The 22,277-nt window shown below is 40.6% G+C and overlaps 1 protein-coding gene across 1 annotated transcript; it reads left to right on the top strand.

Moving 5' to 3' along the window:
* The first annotated feature begins 10,966 nt into the window (after window positions 1-10,966).
* On the top strand, window positions 10,967-22,232 carry GSTO1 (glutathione S-transferase omega 1). Its single transcript, XM_078077139.1, has 6 exons — window positions 10,967-11,352; window positions 11,577-11,685; window positions 14,818-15,040; window positions 17,859-17,957; window positions 21,145-21,251; window positions 22,001-22,232. The coding sequence occupies exons 1-6, from the start codon at window positions 11,319-11,321 to the stop codon at window positions 22,152-22,154; spliced, it is 726 nt and encodes a 241-aa protein (XP_077933265.1). The 5' UTR covers window positions 10,967-11,318; the 3' UTR covers window positions 22,155-22,232.
* The last annotated feature ends 45 nt before the right edge of the window (window positions 22,233-22,277 follow it).

Genomic DNA, 22,277 nt, shown 5'->3' with positions numbered 1-22,277 from the left:
ACTCCAGGATCATGACCTGAGCCGAAGGCAGTCGCTTAACCAACTGAGCCACCCAGGCGCCCCACAACCTGAGCATCTTAAAGCCAACAGCAGAGAAGAATGTGATGAGGTAAATCCTGCCACTGCTCCCAGGGTAAGTGGTAGAAAGAGAATATAAGGTAGGCAGGAAATGTGTACTCTGGAAAAGAGATACTGACCAGCCTGACATCAGGCATGATCCTGGAAATCTGAACTTGCCCAGTGCTAGAGCAAAAGAAGAACTGAATGGAATCAAATTGGAAAAAGCCATCTTACGGCTATCTTACTTCGTGAAACCTGACTGGGGTTTAGATGAAAAGGTCTCCAGCGGGGTTTCTGGGATATCTGTTGCTGATATTCAGGAGGAGATGCCCTGATCTCTGCACCATGTGAGTTACAGGAAGATGAGTGGCCTTTCTTAGTCTGGAGGGGGAAATATTGATCATATCAGAGGATGGACTGGTAGGGATAATTCAGGAAAATCTGTTCCAGTGCTCACTCTGAAAGATTTACAGATAGTAGAAACAAAAGCTTCCTCTAGAAACAAGTTCTTTCTCTAATCAGTGACCTGTAGGAGCAGCCCTAAGCATCCTAAGGTGATAACCAGTATGCTCTACCATTTTGGGGAAGCACCCAACCCCCCTAAACACAATCTACCCCTCTCAACTCCCTTTCTCCTTGCAAATCTGCCCCCTACCACCGTTAGACCAGTCCTGGACAGCATAAGCCTAATTCTCAGCATTAGGTTTTAATCTTTGTAGGAGAACTCAGCTCAATGCCCCCAAAAAACAGTAGTCAATTCAAGTTCATTGAACCCTAAAGCCAAAACCTGTCCACAACCAGCCACAGAACAAAAAAATGCTTATGTCCCACTAAGAGATTATTTTACTCCTGGCTTCTCTTAGGTCCCAATCAAACTCCATGACACCTGAAAGATGAATTTTCAATAAGTTTTTCACCCATTAACTAGGTTTTCTAGGACCATTTAAACGTGGAAAAAGATTACACAGCATACTGGAAAGCATTTCAGTAAGTAGATGAATAAATGACCTCCACTGTATTAGCTAATTATTTGCTTTTTGTGAAAGGTAGCAATGTTTATAAAAAAGTTGAAAAACCAAGAAGTGAGCATTGTTTCTCTGGGTAAACAGAAATGTAAATAATGAGTGTTTTTAAGGTAAAGGAATAACCATTTGCAATAGGCGGTACCTTCTTATTCTTTGGTAGTTGGCCCATTTTATAATAGTGGATGATAATAAACCACAATTTATTGAGCTCCTATTATGTGTTGATCTGGATCATGGTGCAGAGGAAACTGGGGCTCAGAGAGTTGAAGTATGTAACTCAAGTTGGCATATTTAGTTCTGCATAGATTTCCTCTCTGCTCAGCTATAATAACAGCTAACTCTTAGGCCGCTACTCTGTGTCTGCTACCATTTATGAAACATGTATTATTTTATCCCTACTGCATAGACAGGGAAATCGACTCTCAGAAAAGTTAAGAATTTTGTACAGGCTATCACAATCTCAAATGGATTTGAACCCAGGTATTTTTAATTGTCTTAAAGAGCCCTTCTTTCCAGAGATGTGCAGACTTGAAATTTTAAATCAAACTGGGCATTTAATTTGAATTGAGCACTTTTCCTAGAAGAAGAGGAAAAATAGGGAATCCTTCATAATTCCCAGAAGTTTTAGAATAAAGAATATGGGATGAGATTACATTTTTATGGAAATTCTGGGACAATTAGTAAAAATGGCTGAATGTTATTATTATGTGCATTTAATCTAATGTTTTTGGGCTTTACTTTCACATTTCAAATATTTTTACAGTGTATGTAGAACATACCTTTATGATGACATTTCTTGTCCCAAGTTGCTTCCTTGATCTTGATACTGAAATAACTACACTTGGTTAGAACATGGAAAGGATTTGTAACCAACATCCTAGTACACAATACACTGGATATACAATGTTAGACAATGCTTTAAAGAAGATGACTGAGAAATTATTTAGTTTAAAGGGGAGAGGGGAGATTATCACATCAGACCCACCCTGAATTCCGAGGCAAGAATATAGACACCTGTAAGCCATTTATCCAAATATTTTAAATGATTTATGAACCTTTAAAAGTCAAAACACAAATTACAAGAATGAAAATTAAAAATTCAAATCAGAATTTTAAAATAAAGCCAAAATTGTTATTTCACTTTTTATTTTAATTAAATCTTTTAAAATATTTTATATCAAAAATTGTCATTCTAATGTTCAATATCCGTCTAGTCAAAGTAAAGAATTGGTGTCAGGCTCCAACATGTTTCATCTAGACCCACGTACATCAATAAATGTAGGCATAATAAGATTTATATTGTATTGTAACACATTCCTCAGTCTTACGTGTTACTATTGCCAATGCTACACTAATTCATGAGAGCCCTGGAACCACAAATTGGAACCCAAAGAGAAGTAAGAAAATAGTTACTTGGGACGCCTGGGTGGCTCAGTGGATTAAGTGTCTGCCTTCGGCTCAGGTCATGATCCCAGGGTCCTGCAATTGAGCCCCGTGTCGGGCTCCCTGCTCAGCAGTGAGCCTGCTTCTTCCTCTGCCTGCCGCTCCCCTGCTTGTGCTCTCTGTCTTATTCTCTCTCTCTCACTGACAAATAAATAAATAAATAAATAAATAAATAAATAAATAAATCTTAAAAAAAAAAAGAAAATAGTTACTTGATTCTACTGGGAAAAGGTACTTAGTTATGAGAGCAGTGATGTATTCATACTCTCAGAAAGGAAGAACTAGACAAATTTATTCATCTGTCTTTTCTCTTATCCAAGCATTTCTGCCACTCAGATCTCCCCTACAGTCCCTAAATAGTTTCTGCCTCTGGTGTTAGCAGAAGTAACACAAACCTCACAGTGGTCAAACACAGTAAGTAGTCTGGTTTCCAGGACCTGGGACAACAGTGGAGAAATCCAGGGCAGGAAGAGGGTTCGTCACCAAGGTGGATCTTTAGGGTCGCCAAGGCTCTGGGGGAATGTTGAGCACTGTATTCTGCACCACAGAGGCATGGGCCCTCTGAAGCATGGGGTCCCTGGCAGGGGCACTCCTTGCGGTGTGTGTCGATGGTACTATGTTACATATGTTTGACAAACTATGTAATGAAAGATAAAATAATGTGGGAGAAAAACTTTGTAGGAGATGATGAAAAAGGAAAACAGTGAAATTTGTAAGGAATATGATAAAAAACATTACAGTGTAACAAAAAGTCGGGAAGTTACCCCTGCTGAAGGTACCTGGTTGTGGAGAGCATTGAGATGGGTGGGGCAAGGCTTCTGAGGTCCCTGGGGTCTTAGATTCCCCCAGCAATTTTGCAGAACACAGGTTATCTCTGGATTCTAGCATGGACTTCATTTAAAGAAATCCAAGGGCCATTACTAAATAGACAAAAACGGATCAATTTGCATTGTGCCATAAATATCACTTAAAATAGCACTTTAGGAGAGCATTAAGTACCAAGTTTTTGAAGACCATGGTTCAGCATCATTACATATTCAAAATTTGAGTTTGGATGTCCTTTTATAAAGCTTCAAAGTTCTGGGGCGCCTGGGTGACTCAGTTGGTTAAGCGTCTGCCTTTGGCTCAGGTCGTGTTCCCGGGGTCCTGGGATCGAGTCCCACATCGGGCTCCCTGCTCGGTGGGAAGCCTTCTTCTCCCTCTTCCACTCCCCCTGCCTGTGTTCCTGCTCTCGCTCTCTCTCTCTGTCAAATAAATAAATAAAATCTTAAAAAAAAAGAAAAAGCTTCAAGTTTCATCCACATTAAATTCTCCATTGAACTGTCCTACAAAAGTAAAAGCTTATAAGCACTAAAATGCACCAAAACATTCCATTTTATATCCTTTCATCTAACTTCCCTTCCATTTTCTTTGCCCAAAGTTCTTTCATACTCATGCTCCCTTAAACTAGAAGCAAGGAAACAGTGCTTTCCTAAAAATATACATTCAGCAGCCATATGTTTTTACTGGTAGAAATCTGGCATGACAAGTCTAGGATTGGATGCTTCATTGTATTCTATAACAAATCTTGAGTCCACAATAAGAAAGTGAGGATGAAGTGGTGAAAATACACATTTGAGTTCAGTTATACTCTCAGAGGCCATGTGATTTAGAGAAAAGAGCCCCCCGCCTAAATGTTCATGTTCTTATTCTTACTTCTTACTGGGTATATGATAACTGGAAAAGCTGAAACTTTCTGAAATTTAACTTGATCAGCTATAAAGTGAATCTGATATTTTCCCTGCTTACCTTCACAGGATTATTTATGAAGATTAAATGAAATAATATATCTAAAGATGACTTTATATAAAATGTACAATATAGGCATATGGTTCTGTTACATGGTTGCAAGTCATTTCCCTCAGCTATTGAGCCTGGGAAGGAAGGTGATTTATATGCACACTGAAAGCCTGCAATGCATAGTGGGCTAATTCTAAGAAGGAAGATTATCAAGTTCCCTTAAATTGTTCATTAGCATTGGTAGCACATGTTTGTGTTCTAGCAATTTGTATGATCTGTTTACTAAGTTGTGACCAACAATTTTTTTAAATGAAAGAACATAGAACATAAAATTTCACAAAGCATCCCACATGGTAGGGTAAATAATGTTTCAGGTGTGTGTGTGTGTATTTTTATATTTGATCACTTTAAAAATGCATTTTTTCCTTAAAAAAGTCAGTAAGTACTTTAGAGGTAACTGTGAGCAAGACATACTAGATTTCATCAAATCTCAGATAAAATAATAAGGGGGAAATCTACCAAAAAATTACAAAACAATCCTTTCTCATCACTCAGAATTTTTATTTTATTCTTATTGAAAGTGTTCTTTAAAACTTAGATAGATTTTTATCATAAAAGAATTGAAACTTATTGGGCCCCCTGAGTGGCTCAGTCAGTTAAGCGTCCAACTCTTGATTTTGGCTCAGGTCGGGATCTCAGGGTTATGAGATCAAGCTCCACATCGGGCTCCATGCTCAGCAGGGAGTCTGCTTCTCTCTCTCTCCCCCTCTGCCCCTCCCCCAACTCGTGCTCTCGCTTTCTCTCTAAATAAATCTTTAAAAAATAAATAAAAGAACTGAAACTTATTTAGAAATAGATTATTATCTTATATTACTCTTGTGGAAGTGTAAAAAAGAAAATATAAGTGACATGAGTTAGGGTTTTCCTACAACTTGTTCACTTTTACAATCCAGCTCTTTTGAATAATTTCTCAAGTCAGAGTCATAGGTGTTCCTTTACCCCTACCTTACTTGCCACCCCCCACCCCCTGCATTGTCCTCTGTGCCAACAAGAGCATTTCATTTAATAGTGGAACAAAGGCACTCTCTTATTTTCTCTGGGATTCTCTTTCAAGCCATTGACATCCATCCTGCAAGCTCAAGCACAAACAATAACATCCATGTCAGGACTACACCCAGCCTATAGTGATTTTAAGATATAGCCCAATTTTCAGAAGTGTTCAAAAGTGGAGAAATGTACAGCTTAGAATTGATGGAATATGGTAGTAGTTAAGAGATCAGACTCTGATGTCAGTTCAGAATTGAAAAACCAGCTCCACCATTCACAAGTATGTTGCTATTGGAAAGTCACTTAATTTCTTTTTTTTTTTTTTTTTTAAGATTTTATTTATTTATTTGACAGAGAGAGACACAGCGAGAGAGGGAACACAAGCAGGGGGAGTGGGAGAGGGAGAAGCAGGCTTCCCGCAGAGCAGGGAGCCCGATGCGGGGCTCGATCCCAGGACCCTGGGACCATGACCTGACCTGAGCTGAAGACAGACGCTTAACAACTGAGCCACCCAGGCGCCCCGGAAAGTCACTTAATTTCTGTCTCTGAGTTTCCTCATCCATGAGATGGTAATATTAACAGTATTTCTTATCCAATTTAATTTTTATGTAATTCTTCAGGTTGTGAGAATTAAAAATTTTTCATGTACAACGTTTAGTAGACACCTGGCAGGCAGTGTGCATTCACTAGATGAAATTATCTCATACATGTCGCTTTACAACATTTTCATTTAACAATATACCTTGAACATGTTCCTGCATCAGTTGATATAGACCTACATCATGCTGTTGGGGAGAAAAAAATTTTCTCTACCTTTTAAAATTCTTTTGGCTGGTCTAAGAATTATATTGACATGGGAAAGATTAATAGGAGAAAATCAAATTTAATTGTATATGTTTGGAGAATCCACATAAACATGAGAGATTCCAAAGACAGTCAGGCAAAATGAGACATATATGTCATCCTGAACTGAGGAGAAGGGGGCAGGGATCTGGGGCTTCAAAGGGGAGGAGAACTATTTACAGAAAGATGAAAAAGAGCAAATGCTTGGTAAACAAATATTTGCTGGGCCATATAGAAACAGTATGACATAGAGGGAATTTTAACAGACTTTGCTAAGTTTCTTCCTTTCTACCACACATAGTTTATATTATATTGTCATTTATGGTGATAGCTCCCTTCCTTGAACAGGTCATTTATCCAAATTCTTTTAGGTAGTTGGGGGGGGGAAAGTCAAAGGTTCTTCCTGAGCCTTTTGTTTCTTAAAAATAATCAGCCTAAAATCCACATGCCAAAGAAACCCATTTTGGGGTGGCAAATTTTTTTTCCCTACAATCACTTTTAATAGTAGTTAGGTTGTTTTTTGTTTGGTTGGTTTTGTTTTTTACGTGTTCTTTTCAAAATCAGTTTCTTAAATTAAAAAAATTTTTTTGAGTTATAAGATATAAGAATAACTTAGACTATATGAAAAGTTTTTCAAATGAAAACAGTCTCGATCTCATTTCTTCTCATCTCATCCTTTCCTACCTCAATTCCATTGTCCAGAAGCCATTCCAGCATAAAAAAACAGAATATAACCAATACCCTAGAAGCACCCCACTATGCCATGTGCCTTCTCTTTTCCTTTCTCTTACTTGCCCCAGAGGTATTCACTCTTCTGAATTCTGGTTATTGCTCCTTGTTTTTCAATTCTACCCTATATGCATGTGCCATAACTAACATGGTTTCATTCTGAATGTTCTTTTTGCTTTTTTAAGTAGGTTCCACACCCAGTGTGGAGCCCTGTGCAGAGCTTGAACTCACAAACCTGAGATCAAAACCTGAGCTGAGATCAAGAGTCGGACTTAACTGACTGAGCCACCCAGGTACCCCTCATTTCACATGTTTTTTAAAGTTAATATATGTAGTCATGCCATATGTATCATTTTGTGACTTGCTTTTATGACTCAATCTTATGTTTTTGAGATGCATTTATATTAATAGCTACAGCTATAGTTTATTAGTTTTCATTGCTGGATAGCTGGCCATTATATGAATAGATGAATACACCACAAATTATTTATTCATTGTAGTCTCAGTGTACTTTTACTATCCCCTCTTCCTTTTTTCTTTTTTCTTTTCTTTTCTTTTTTTCTTTTTTTGCCATTGAAGCTCCTTTCCTTATGAACCATTTATTCCTATACGGCTTCTTATTGTGAGGATTATAATGATTTTTTTTTTTTTCACTTGACCTCATTCTGGGTTCTACTAAATCTTTCACTCAGTCATTCAGCCTGTATTTTTCCATGGAATCTCTTTGATGAAGGCTGCTATGGACTGTCATAGAATGTTAATTTTGTAAGAAGACAGAGGCTCCTAATTTTTAAAGAAAATTTAAATATAACTAATTAAAATAATAACAAGAATGAAACCCTTCATGTGACTTTCAATATTCCTAACTCATTCTATAAAAATACCTTACTAATTTTAATTGATCATATACTAAAAAGTATAAAATTATTCAAATTACAGTCCTGATGTTTATAGCAGCATTATGGACAGTAGCCAAATTATGGAAAGAGCCCAAATGTCCATCAACTGATGAATGGATAAAGAATATTACTTAGCCATCAAAAAGAATGAAAACTTGCCATTTGCAATGACATGGATAGAGCTAGAGTGTATTATACTAAGTGAAATAGAGAAAAACAAATACCGTATGATTTCACTCATATGTGGAATTTAAGAAACAAAACAGGTGAACGTAGGGGAAAGGGAAAAGAAAAGAGAGGGAAGCAAACCATAAGAGACTCTTAACTATAGTGAACAAACTGAGGGTTCATAGAGGGAGGTGGGCGGAGGATGGGCTAAATGGGTGATGGATATTAAGGAGGGGACTTGTTGTGATGAGCACCAGGTGTTATATGTAAATGATGAATCACTTGGGGCGCCTGGGTGGCTCAGTCGGTTAAGCATCTGCCTTCGGCTCAGGTCATGATCCCAGGGTCCTGGGATCGAGCCCCACAGCGGGCTCCCTGCTCAGCGGGGAGCCTGCTTGTCCCTCTCCTCCCCATTTATGCTCTCTCTCCTTATCTCTGTCTCTCTCTCTTTCAAATAAATAAATAATATCTTTTTTTAAAAAGTGATGAATCACTTAATTCTACTCCTGAAACCAATATTACACTATACGCTTACTAACTACCTAGAATTTAAATAAAAACTTGAAGCCAATCAAAAGACAAACAAAAAAAACAAGTTACATTCCTAAAAAGTCCTAAAAGAATTTTGTATCAAGTGGGTGTATATAGTCAGTAGAGACAGGTGGTACTTAGAAGGTAGAAAACTGTTTCTTGGACCCCTGGGTAGCTCAGTCAGTTAAGTGTCTGTCTTTGGCTCAGGTCATGATCTTGGGGTCCTGGGGTTGAGTCCCGCATCTGGCTCCCTGCTCAGCCGGAAGTCTGCTTCTCTCTCTGCCCCTCCCCCACCTTTCATGCTCAAGATCTCTCTCTCTCTAAAAAAAGAAAGAAAAGAAAATTGTTTCTTATGACTGGGACCTCCAACTCTTGATCTTTAACCAACAGGATCAGTTCAAGTTAGCCCCCCTCAGGTTAATTATTGACAATTACAGTTGTAAAATGTGAAATACTGTGCCCTTTCACCTATGGTTAACAGCAGTGTGTATTCAGATGGTCACATTATGTACAAAAACACAAGGGCTTGGAGATGATCCTCTATAATCCACAGCAGTACTACAGGACAGTAGTTTCCTGGAACAATATAGTTTCTTTTCAATTTCTTCCTTTGAGCAGTTAACCTTTACTTTATTGTCGAATTGGATCTTTTAAATTATTACAACGAAACGTTCCACTAGTCAGACTAATTAGGGGACACGCCATTACCAGTAAAAGTGTTCAAATAATGCCTCGACCTCAGATTTTTAGGTTGGCCAACCAGATTTAAATTTGCAGGGTTAATTTGCATGATATCATGAATGTGTTAAAAGGTCTTCTAAAAAGTTAGTGTTCTAAAAAAGAGTTAAGCAAGACCCATGTTTTAGCAAGAAATGGACCTTGATTTTTTTCATTTAGTATCTGTAATAATAAGCATTTCTTTAACATTTATTTTGTGCCAAGAACTGTTCTAAGTGCTTTCTATATATTGACTAATTTAATACTTCTTCAAATTCTATAAGGGAGGCAGGAAGTCTTTACCCACTGCATTTTACAGATGAGAGAACTAAAATATAAAGGGAATTTATCCACATTCACACAGTTAATAAGGGATTATTAGAATTCATATGGTTTCAAAATAAATTCATATGTTGAATTATTAATTCATAAATCCATACGTTGAAACCCCAACCTCCGGTACCTCAGAATGTGAGTTTATTTGGAAATAGGTTCATTACAGCTGTAATTAGTTAAATTAAGATGAGGTCATATTAGAGTAGGGTGGGCCCCTAATCCAACACGACTAGCATCCTTATAAAGAGGGGAGATTTGGGCATAGACATGCATACAGGGAGGATGCCATGTGAAGGTGAAGGCAGAGATGGGGTGATGCTTCTACAAGCCAAGGATGCCACCAATTACCAGTGTAACCAGCAGAAGCAAGAGGAGAGGCATGGGATAGATTCTCCCTCACAGTCTTGATCTCAGACTTCTGGCCCCCAGAACTGTGATCGTAAATTTCTGTTGTCTAAGCCATTGGGTTTGTTGTACTTTGTTAACCTAACCCTCGCAAACTGATACAGGGGTAGAGTCAGGATCAAACCCAGGCAGGAACACTGCAAGATTGGTGTGCTTATCACCTCATTCTGTGCCTCTCCCATAGCAGAACTAATCAAAATAAAACAGACACCAATGCCCTGAGCAAATAAATGGCACAAGAGTTACCGACCAGCTTTCAAATCTAGGCAGAGGAGCAAAACACTGACTACCCTTTACCTGTGTCTGTACCATGTGCCCTGGAGCCTCTTCTCTACCCCCTTAAGTTAAGGGACTGTTTCAGCTCTACCCAGACGTTTTTCATAATCTACTGTCTAAATGTACTCAGCCAGCTTGCGGGACTCTGAGCCTGTGTCCCTACTCAGCTTCAAAATCCAAACCTTTAATAGATTTTTGAAAGCAGCACCATCATTCTGTTAGTAATAGCCACATTTATGCTGTTTCCTTTGGGTTAAAATTAAAAGGATGTGTCCTACAGGTGACAGGAGGAACAAGGGCCCTCCCAGTAGTCATATTTACTGACAAGGAAAGGAAAAACCCGTGCAGATGGCTGGGCGACCTGGCACCGGGCCATGGACAGGTAGGTATCTTTGCAGAATAAGTTCTGAACTGTGAGCGAGCTCTGGGCCTGGGGTTCCAAGCCTTGAAGTAGGGGAGCTTTGGAGCAGAAGGAAAACTGCAACCAGACCGTTGCCACCTTAGAGCAGCTGTGTGCGGGGTGTGGGAGGTCAGAGTCAGGGTCGGGGTCAGGGTGAGGCTTGCACCCGCGTGCAGGCCGGACTGGAGACCACTATCCTTCTGGGAGGCGGGTGTCGAGCTTCTTCTGCGCCTCTGGACGTGGGTGCCTCTCTTGGCCAGCACAGTACACTTTGGCACAACCACCAGCCGCAGTGTTTGATGGGTAGCCTGGCAAAACCGGGAAGGCCAGCCCGAAGTGGGCGCGTGGGCTGGGCGTCTCCGCTGCGATTTCCCTGCAGGCCCTCGGCCACAGGGGCAGCGCGTCCCTCCTTGCAGAGAGTGGGAAACGGAGCCTGGGGGGCGGCGGCCAGGACCGCGCACTGGGGTCGCCGGGCACCGGTTTTATTTAAGCGCCCGGGACAACGCGGGCGGGAGAACACAGCCCCCGCCGAACTGACGGCCGACCTCCGCAGGCACTTCGGAGAGGAGGAGGGAAGAAGGAAAGGACGCAGGGAGGGGCGAACCACTTCCTGAATCGCCAGCAAACCCGGGGCGCCAGCTCGGTCTGCGCTGCGCCGCGATGTCTGGAGCGTCGGCCAGGAGCCTAGCCAAGGGTGAGGCGGGCGGGCGGGCTGCGAGAGGCGGGGGAGGCTCGGCCACTCCCAGCCGCGTGTCCTGGTGTGGCTGCTCCGGAGCCACCTGGGGGGTCCCCCACTTGCGGGGATCGGGCCGGGGCCACAGCGCGCGGGCCCTCTCCGCGGCCTGGCCCTGGGATGGCGGGAGGATGGGGGTCCCCGCCGCTCTCCGGGCGGTGACCGCCTCCGCGCCTCCCCCGCAGGAAGCGCGCCCCCAGGACCGGTCCCCGAGGGCCTGATCCGCGTCTACAGCATGAGGTTCTGCCCATTCGCCCAGAGAACACTCTTGGTCCTGAAGGCCAAGGGAATCAGGTAAGGGCCCAGGCAGCTGCTTTGGGGGCGGCCGGGTGGGAATTTCCGATGGGGCCCCAGGGGCTTCCTTTCCTGCAAAACAAACTATTCTCAGACTTTTGGGGGGGTCAAAGCAAATTATGAACCCACTTCCTGGGGTGAGGGGTGGGCGGAATGCCATAGATTACACCAGTTTAGGACACCCCATTTCAATCCACCTAACCATTTTATGGATTTGAAAAGCTGAGGCTCTCGTAAGGTTGGTGGTAAGTGGAGATCGCAGGTAATGACCAGCAGCAGCTCTTTCAGCTCTGGTAGATCACTGATTCCTGGTCCACTGCCCTTTTGCTTTCACCCCACTTCTACATTCATGTCTGTTTTCTGTGATCCTATTTGCTGTTATTCTGATTATATAGTTCCTTTCCTAATAGTTGGTAATTTACTCCAGTACAGAGTCCAGGCCTTGACCCTCCTGGCAGAGTCCTGAGTCAACTGTACTGTACTGTACATAATTCCTATAGGCTGGGTTGTTGAGTCAAAGTGTGTATGCCTAAAAATTCAGCCTTCTGTGAAGCCTCTTTGAAATTAAAAACCAAATGGTTTTTGACCTACTGGTTATCCATGGGGAATATGCAATAGTCACTTGGCTCCTGACACCAAATATCCATTGCCTCCCTTCCAATGATCTTTGGAAACTGTTGAGCAGACATTAGATAACCTGTGGTGCAGAAATTTAAAACATACCCCCATTCTTAAGAAATTTTCCATCCATGTGCTTAGGGTTTATAAACTAATTTTAGTTTTATAGGGGGAGAATTAAGCAGACAATAATTTTCCCTAAAAGATTTTAAGATGCATTCTCAAGAAAAAAAATATTTTCGGGTTAGCCATCACTTCACTAAGATTTGCATCTTATTTGGATGAAATTGATTCTGAACACATAGCAAAATACTCAACATTTAGTAACATTTATCCAAAACATTATATTTTATTCAAATACTGCAGTATTTGCTGTATTAGAATTCTTTTATTGCAAGTCAGAGTAATCTTATTCAAATTGGATTGAAAAAAGATGTACCTTATGCTTGTGTCACTGAAAAGTACAGGAGCAAGGCACAGCTGGATTGGGGGACGTGAAGTCCTGGTTTCTGGGCCCCTCGAAAACAACCCTACCTTATTTACTGGGACTGTTTTCCAAAGGAAAATTGAACTGATTTTACCAAATAGTGTGTGTGTGGCGGTGAAGAATGGTAACAGCCACCAGATAGTGCACACAACAGAGGTCTTCTACATTCATGGATCAGGTTTTAGTTCGCTGCCCAGATGACTTTCATTAGAGAGGTGCTAGATTTTTGCTGCATGGTATCACCTAACAAAGCATGGTTTTCTCTAAAAAATACATCTTCCAACTTGTGGCAGGCATGTTGACTTATTGGCTCAGAATGTCAGATTACCAAATGCATGTGTGTTCTAAGAACCTTCTTTATCACAAAAGCCCAGGATCTACCTTTTGTTTTCATGGTATAAAATTTCAGAAATGTTGGTAATTCCCTGGCAGGGAGCTGGCCTTGTATTTCTTTTGATGGCTGGTATCTGAGTGTCTAGTAATCTGTCAGCACATGACCCTCTTAATACAGAACTGTATTCTAGTTTTCAATGCAGCCCTTCCTGTTTTCATCGGGGATTACATATTTAAATCCTCAAACTAAACGCTATTCTAACTACTGAGATGGATGGGGAAACAGGTGTTGGCGTATGTTATTTTTGAGTAACTAACCTGTTCTATTGAACAATGAACCAGCTTTGACAATTATATGGACCTGGCTTTAACAATTACATGAAACTTTCCTGTCTCTTATTTCTTCTACAACCTCTCAGGCAAGAAACAAATTAGATCTAATTACAGTCTGAATATAGCTTGGACTTCATCTGTTTTCTTCCTTTTGGGTTTGCTTAGTGTGATTTACCCACGTAACATTTTAAAAAATATCAGTGCGTGGACGTTTAATCTGAAACTTTTATTTTATGGGTGGATTTTTTGGATTCCTTAATATTCTTGTAAAAGTGAGGAACTTTCTTTTCAATTTAGCAAAAGGAATTGAATTTTATGTTGATTCTCATATAGTAAGTAGTGAATACAGTTCAATTAGTTACCTCAGATAATTTACAATTAGAATACCTCTTAGCTCAAAATGGAGTATCTTATTGACAGTCTTGAAGCAGTTCCACTTATTTATTCATTCATTCAACAAATACTTACTGAGTACCCCTGTCTGAAACCATTTTTATTGTCTTCATAGCATTTAAATCTATTTTAAAAATTTTGCTCATTTACATGTTTGTTTATTAATATGAACAAGGCACATAGAATCCCTGCCTTCATGGAGCTTACACTCTAGGGAGGTGACATAATAAGGATGTAAATAAACGAGCAATGTAATTTCAGATACACATCATCAGTTCAATGAAGAAAGTAAAACAAGATGGTCATGTAGTGGAGGCTCTCAGCAGCTTCAGACCGGGTAGTCAGGGCCTCTTGGAGGATCTGGTGTTTGACCTGAGAAGACAGGCAGAGATGGCAGAGGAACAATACATGTAAATGCCCTAAGGTGAGAACGTGTTTGGCAAATTCAAGAAATATAAAAAAGGCCAGTGTGGCCAGCTTGTAATGACCAGAGGGCAAGTCCTAGGAACAGGTGTGACAGGTAAGAAAGGGCCAGATCACATGCTACAGAGGGTTTAGGTTTTATCCTCATTGCAATGAGGAGCAATCACAGGGTTGCAAGCAGGAGGATGGCCTGATCCAATTTACTTCTGTTGTGGAAAATGAACTAGAGGGAGGGCACAGTGGAAGCTGAGAGGCCAGTGGGAGGCTACTGTAGAGGTCTAGCTGGCAGCTGATGTTTTGACAAGGAGGCAGGGATAAAGCTGAGAAGTGGCTATGATTTGGAGGTCTAGCTGACAGGTCTTGGTGATCCACTGGACTTGAGGAAGAGGGAGCAAGGGAAAAGGAATCAAGACTGAGTTGAATCCTAAATCCTAAATTTGGGGTCTGATCAAATCTGAGTGGATGGTAGGGCCAGTGAGGATTTACTCAGAAGTACAAAAAAAAAAAAAAAGTTCCACTCTCTTCATTGTCTTTGTCTCTTTCAGGCATGAAATCATCAACATCAACCTGAAAAATAAGCCTGAGTGGTTCTTTAAGAAGAATCCCTTTGGCCTGGTGCCAGTTCTGGAAAACAGTCAGGGTCAACTGATCTACGAATCTGCCATCACTTGTGAGTACCTGGATGAAGCATATCCAGGAAAGAAGCTGTTGCCAGACGACCCCTATGAGAAAGCTTGCCAAAAGATGGTGTTTGAGTTATTTTCTAAGGTGTGTGTATAAGAAATCTCCACTCCTATTTGAAAAAAAACTTTGTTTTTTAAGCTAAATCAGTGCTGTCATTTATGATTCAGTGACGTGGGAAAGGAAAACGCAACAGTGTTCTTATCTGCAAGCCCTGTCACCATCTGGTTCCTGCTTCTCCTTGCCTCTCCAAAGTCAGCCTTCTTCACTCTTCAGACACTGTGTTCCTGCCACACTGAATGTTTTGTTTTCCCACACTCACCACCTCCTTCTAAACTCTTGCTGGAAGGCTCTTCCCCCTTCTCACTTTGCCTGGTTATCTCCAAGTCCTCTTTCATGTGTCTGCTCAGCTTCTGCTGCCTTCCAGAAGCTTGTCCGGGCTGGGTTCATGCCCAGCTCTGTGGTCCCACAGGTGCAAACCTCTCCCTGTCAGTGACTGCCCGCTTTCTTGCCTGTGTGTTGTACCAGGACTCTGAGCTCCTTTCAGGTGAGGCTGTGTTCCCATCACTGTTGGCTCACTGCCTAGGTCTGTGACCAGCTCTGCCAGTTCCTAGTGGTGTGACTCCAAGGAAGTTACTCATTTACCTCTGTGCCTCAGCTTATCACTTGTCAAAGGAGTATAATAATTGCTCCCTTCTTGTAGATAAAAATCAGTTTATATAAAACACCTAGAGCAGAGTCTGACATGGTAAATGCTGTGTTGGCCCTTGTGGTTCTGGCCACAGTGTCTAGCAGCAGGTACCTACTCTGTGTTGGCGATAGCTGTCAGCTGACTGAGTAAACGGCATTCCTGTAGAAGACCTGTTCGTATCTTAATCAGCGTCAAGGTTGTAGATAGTTCAAACAATTGATATTCACAAAGAACTGCCCAACAGTGGACAACAAGAATAGCGGTGTCAGGTTATCTCTATAGCCCTGTTATTTGTCAGGATATGTGTCAGCATATCTTGTCTTCTCTAAATGGTTAAAGAAATACCTAGAAGGTGAAATTTCTAGAGAGAACATATTGTGTAAGGAGACACTGCAAAGGGAAACCAATGGGGAAGAGAGAGGGAGTTAGCTAGCCTGGCAGAACGAGAGGGAAAGAATAGCACAGATGCCACGGTCAAAGGTGATGGATAGGGAATATGACAATTACAAGAAAGATGTTGGAGGACTAAAAAAATAGTAACAAGAGATTCATTATAGGGACATCTGGCTGGCTCAGTCAGTAGAGCATGTGACTCTGGACCTCGGGGTTGTAAGTTCAAGCCCCACATTGGGTGTAGAGATTACTTTCAAAAAAAGAGAGAGAGAGATTCATTGTATTGTTTCAAAAGAAAATAAGCTAAAAACTGGAGATGCCCACCATTACTTCCCAGCTCACATTCAGGGAAGAGGGGGCTTTAGGGACCATATGACCCCACCCTCCTGGCCATAGCTCAGCAAACCAGAAATGCCCTCACCTGCATCCCCAGCCCAATCATCTTCTCTCCTGAGAACTTGAAACTGAGACACGGAGACTAACAGTAAAGGTGTTGAAGCTTTGGAGGAGTGTGTATGTGTGTCTGTGTGTGTGTGTAAATATATATGTGTGTGTATGTATATATAAAATTGGAGACTTGACAAACCAAAGCCATACAAAAAATAAATTTATTTATTTATTTATTTGAGACAGAGAGAGCATGCACAAGCAGGGGGGAGGGGCGGAGGGAGAGGGAGATGCACGGCGTGGGGCTCGATCCCAGGACCCTGAGATCATGACCTGAGCCGAAGGCAGATGCTTAACTGACTGAGCCACCTAGGTGCCCCCCAAAAATTAACTTAAGGAAGCAGAAATTAAGAGCATTGCCAAGGGACATGATATATAGGAACAATATGAGGCAGACATTTAAGGAAAAGCAGGGATAAAAAACCAGGCAGGCCCAGATGGAGCCGTGGACAGAAGTGCTGCCTGCAAACCTTCACTTCCAATGAGGGCAAGCTGTGTGGACATGGATGGCATTTCAGGACACTCTCCTGTATTTTTACAAGCACCCGTTGACTTAAACCGGGATGAGTGGACTTCTGTCTCTTGCAATGAGACCATACCAAAAACTGAAGTATTAAAACACACAAACCCCTCCAGCATGACCCCCGAAGCATCTGACACTACGCCTTTTGAACAACCTTCTCAGGTCCTCCCCAAGGGAGAAAGCCGAAAGATGCTCTTCCCCAGCTCCCTTTGCTGCTGGGGCAGAAGCGTGCGACCCTGGCTCTTCCTGTCAGAAGCGCCCACCATAGAGCTGGATTCAGAAATGAGCAGTGTGGGGAGACAGGCTTGGTGTGTGGGGCACGGGGCCTGCTGGTGAGAGTGGCCAGTTTCAGAGCTCCAGGCTTTGGGGAGCAGTGGCGGTTGCAGGATCAAATTCCAGACCCAGGATGGCTTCAGGGCTCGAGGCGTTAGTCACCTCGGGGTCTAACTTCTGGCAGGAGCGCAAACGGCAGCACCCAGTGCTCAGCTCACGGACACCATCATGCCGATTCTGAGCATGATTTCCGAACGTTCCAGCTTAGTCCCCAGCCTATTTTGTCAGCCTCTCAATAATTCTATGAGTCACTCAGTGTCTTTTTAAGACATATTTGGCTCAAACTCACCAAAGTGGGTTCTATTATTCGCAGCTTATAAAATCCTGACCAAATATCTCTTTACGCCCCAAAACTATTTCTAAGATCAGTACCCGACCTCTGTGAATACAGGAATTGTGCACTTTCAGGTTTCTCGAACACCCTGATCTGGGACTCTGAGCGTTCTGTCATGCTTTTCTGTGAGGGGGCCGGTACAGTTTGCCTCACACTGGTAACTGAGAAATTATTCTCTGTCTAGGTTCCATCTTTGGCAACAAGCTTTCTGAGAAGACAGAATGAGGAAGACTGCTCTGGCCTAAAAGAGGAATTGCGGAAAGAACTCAGCAAGCTAGAGGAGGTAATCTCTTCTCCAAGCTTTTGTCAGAGTAAATGATACACTGTATCCACCCTCTTCTTCCTTCCACTATTCTTCATACTCCCCTTTCCCAAATCACTTTGTGGCAATTAGTAATAACACCAAATAAGGAATTTTAGGTTACGACAGATTGCTGAAAGATGTTGTGTTTAAGATACAAACCGAAACACCTAAAAATATTTTGTCATGGCTTGCTTTTAAAACATTGTCACACTGACAATAAAATAACAAGGAAAAAAAATGCACTAACATTTCCACGATTTGTCACCTGTTTTCATTTTTCCATGCCTGTGTCTAGTCCTTGTCCATATATCAAAACAAAACAAAAAGAAAGAAGGAAGGAAGGGAGGGAGAGAGGGAGGAAGGAAGGAAGGAAGGAAGGAAGGAAGGAAGGAAGGAAGGAAGGAAGGAAGGAAGGAAGGAAGGAAGAAAAAGTTAACATAACTGTAATCAGGGCATAGATACCATGCTGTGTTCTTTTTTTTTTTTTTTTTTTTTAATAGTACATAATAAACATTTCCCACCAGAGTTTGTCATGAATCATAAAGACACTTAGAGAAGCCTGGATGAGTTTTTACCTCCTTTGGGGCACAGCTGTCATTTGGGCCTTTAGATCAAGTCTTTCTCTTGGTCCTGAGACATTCCATTCATTCTCAGCCTTGGGTTTTTACTGAGGGAAGACATAGTTCCTCCCTTGTATGGGAATGCATCCTAATATTTTATCAGTATTAAGTTTGTGGTAGATTTTTTTGGAACTTATTTTCATTAAGAAAATTGTTACTAGTTTGCTAATTTTAACAAAAATCATGAATGTGTTTAATTTTGTTGAATGTTTTGTCTGTATCTATTACATCTATTGAGATGTTCATGGAATTTTTTCCCTTTAATCTGATGAATATGGTGTTATTGACAAATTTTTCTGGTGTTGAACCATCCTAGCGTTACTGAGATAAAACCTACTTGTTTCCAATGGATTTTCATATATACTCTAGAACTAGTTAATATTTAAAGAATTTGCATATTATTAATGAGGTTGGATTATTATTTTGTTTTCATAGTGTCTTTGTTTTTTACATTAAGGATATTCTAACCTGATAAAATGTGTTGGGTTACTTTCCCTGTGTTTCTAATCTCTGAAATCATTTGATAGGGTTTGGCTGTTTCTGCTCTTTTACTAACTAGCTCAGGAGTTCAGTAGCTAATGCACATACCTTCAGTCTTTCTTGATTGTATAATGCATTAATGACCAATACATTACTTCTAAATAACATCTTAGTTGCATCCAATTAAGTTTTAATAGGCAGGACTTTCATTGTTCTGTTCTAAATTGGCTTTTTTTCCTGTTTCCATTTGATTTTCTCATAGCCTAGCTATTATTTATCAGTGTACTTGTAAGTTTCCTAAACTTTTTGCTATTTTCTAATTTAATTACGTTATGGTCAGAGAATACATATGGGATATTGTTTCTTTGAAGATTAAGACTTCTTTTGTGTTTGGCAACCTAGTAGAGCCTACGAACCCCTTCTCAGCATTTTTAAATGCTTAAACTAAAATATATAAGATTAACTCTACTGTGGTTCATTTCATAATGGGAATACCTGCTAAATTTGGGGTTACTGGGGGGAGAGGGGCAGTATGTACTTTTTCCCCATCTACCTTCATAGACTCCAGATTAAGAACTCATGCCTTAAAGTGAGTAGTGCCATTTCCATGTTTTAGGCTGCTGAGTGGGTTATTTTCTTCTGATTGAAACTGCCATACTTAATTTATACACAATATAATAACCAGACACTACAGTTGAAGGACAGGCCCAGTTAACATTGATTTGTTGTACAGTTCTGAGTGCCTAATAATTGCAAGGCACTCTACTGGGTAGTGGGGAAGGTAGAAAGTAAGATATGGTCTATACTCTTCAGATGATTAGCTTGGTCGTAGACAAAAGACAAATACTCCAGTAGATATAAGCCATCAATCCACAATGCAGAATGTTATATGGGCCCTGAGGAAAACTATGGAAGTTTTATAAAAGGTAAGTTGGTTTGGTGTTAATTAGTTCCTCTACTTTGTCAAAACCATTAACACCAATGCACATTCTTGAATTATAGAAACATACTATTTGTGTTTGGTTTTCAGATAATTTTATTTGACATCTGTTTAACAGTTAACCCAGTTATTTCCAGTGTATTTTGAGTCATTTTTTTATTGAAGTGTTATATACAGAGAAGTATCCAAAGCATGAGTACAGCTTGATGAATTTTTACCAAGTGAACATAGTCATGGAACCAGCACCCATATCAAGAGACATTAGTTTGGGCTGTTTTTATACTTTATACATATGGAATTATATAATATGCACTCTTTTGGGTCTGGCTTCTTTCATACAATATTAGCTTTGTGAGATTCATCTATATTGTATGTAGTTCATTCCTATCCTTTGTGTTCCAACATATGACTATAGCACAGTTTTATCTATTTTACTCCTGTTGGGCAGTAAACATTTCCACTTTGGGGCTATTACAATAAACATTCTTCCACCTATCTTTTGGTGAACATATGTTCACATTTCCAAAGAGTAGAATTACTGGGTTAGAGAATCCATGCACTCAGCTTTAGTACATACTGTTAAAACATGGTTGCACCAGCTTATACTCCTACCAGCAGTGGTTCCACACCCTTGTTAATTTTGTCTTGTTCATTTTAACTATTATGAAGGATGTGTAGTGGTATTACATTTTGGCTCTAATTTGCATTTCCCTGATGACCAGTGTAGTTGAATACCTTTTCACATGGTTTTTGGCCATTAGAATATCCTTTTTTGTGAAGGTCAAGTCTGGCCCCATTTTCTATTGAGTTATTTGCCTTTTTTCTTATTGATTCCCGGGAGTTCTCTCTATAGTCTGAATACCAGTCCTTTGCTGGGTATATGTATTACAAAGATCTTGTATTCTGTTGCTTGCTTTATTTTTCTCTACTTTCCAGTTTATTTTGTTGGTTGTTGGCTTCATCCCAAACCAGGAGATTCTAAAGTTCAAACAAAAAGCCAGCTTGAATATGTCAGGGTAAAAGCTGCTGCTCTCACTTGCTCTACTTAACTTGCCTTCATCATTTCTGATGATGAGTCTTACTAAATGCACAAATAACAAGTACTCTTATGCTGTTTAATGTCCAGGTTCTTACCAATAAGAAGACAACCTTCTTTGGTGGCAATTCCCTTTCTATGATTGATTACCTCATCTGGCCCTGGTTTGAACGGCTGGAAATTCTGGAGTTAAATGAGTAAGACATTTGAATATTCTGTACATAATTTAGGATAATGATAATTGGAAGAGTATATATTGACCTTTTTCTGAACAAAAATTAGAATATTTTATATAACTGGTATGAATGGGAACAGGCAGACAGGAGGAGAATCTTGGACTCTCCAGGACATATACTCACCACCCTTCTCCATTCCTGGAGTGTGTCGGGGAGGGGTGGACAGAGAATTCTATGACATGTAGTAAAATGTTTAAAAGTAACTTACTCCTTCCCTTCTGGCTAAAAATCCATAAGGATGTACATTTTTATAAGTATGTCATGCAGGATTGTTATGATCAATGCCACCTCTCATTTACCAGCAGAATTCCCACACTATTTTCCAAACTCCATGTTTTAAAGTTTGGCAGCCACCTCGGCTTACTCTCAATTCTTAGAGGTTAGAGGTATTCAGTCTGGCTGTAGAATAAATATATAACATTCATGGTTGTCTTTCATGTTCTCCTTTTAAAAAGTTATTAGTCTGCCTGGACAAATAATTCTCATGCTAACTGAGCAAGTCACTTCACTCTAAGATTCCTTTTCCATAAAACAAAGGCCTCTACAGTATCTTCCAAATCAAATATTCTGATTATGTGCATTTTAAAGAAATTATTTTAAAAGATTAGAGGAAAACAAAAGGAAACTGCAGAGTGATAATGATATAGGAGTTTTTGTAATGCCTTCCTAGTTAACCTAACTCATGCCTTCATCCTTTTCCCTTCCCACAGTTGTGTAGACGACACTCCAAAACTTAAGCTCTGGATGGCAGCCATGAGGCAAGATCCTGCAGTATCAGCCCTCCTCACTGATCCCAAGGCCCTTCGAGGTTTCTTCAATCTCTACTTGCAGAACAGTCCTGAGGCCTGTGACTATGGGCTCTGATAGGGGCAGGAGTCAGCAATGAAGAAATGTCTGATATTTTCCTTCACTAATAATGAGTAAAAATAAGCTTTAATTTTACCAAGTGCTCTCATATTTCACTGGATCACCTTCTCTGATTTGACA

This window comes from Halichoerus grypus, chromosome 7, assembly GCF_964656455.1.
Source record: "Halichoerus grypus chromosome 7, mHalGry1.hap1.1, whole genome shotgun sequence".
Classification (NCBI taxonomy): domain Eukaryota; kingdom Metazoa; phylum Chordata; class Mammalia; order Carnivora; family Phocidae; genus Halichoerus; species Halichoerus grypus.
This window is presented reverse-complemented; position numbering and strand designations above follow the sequence as displayed.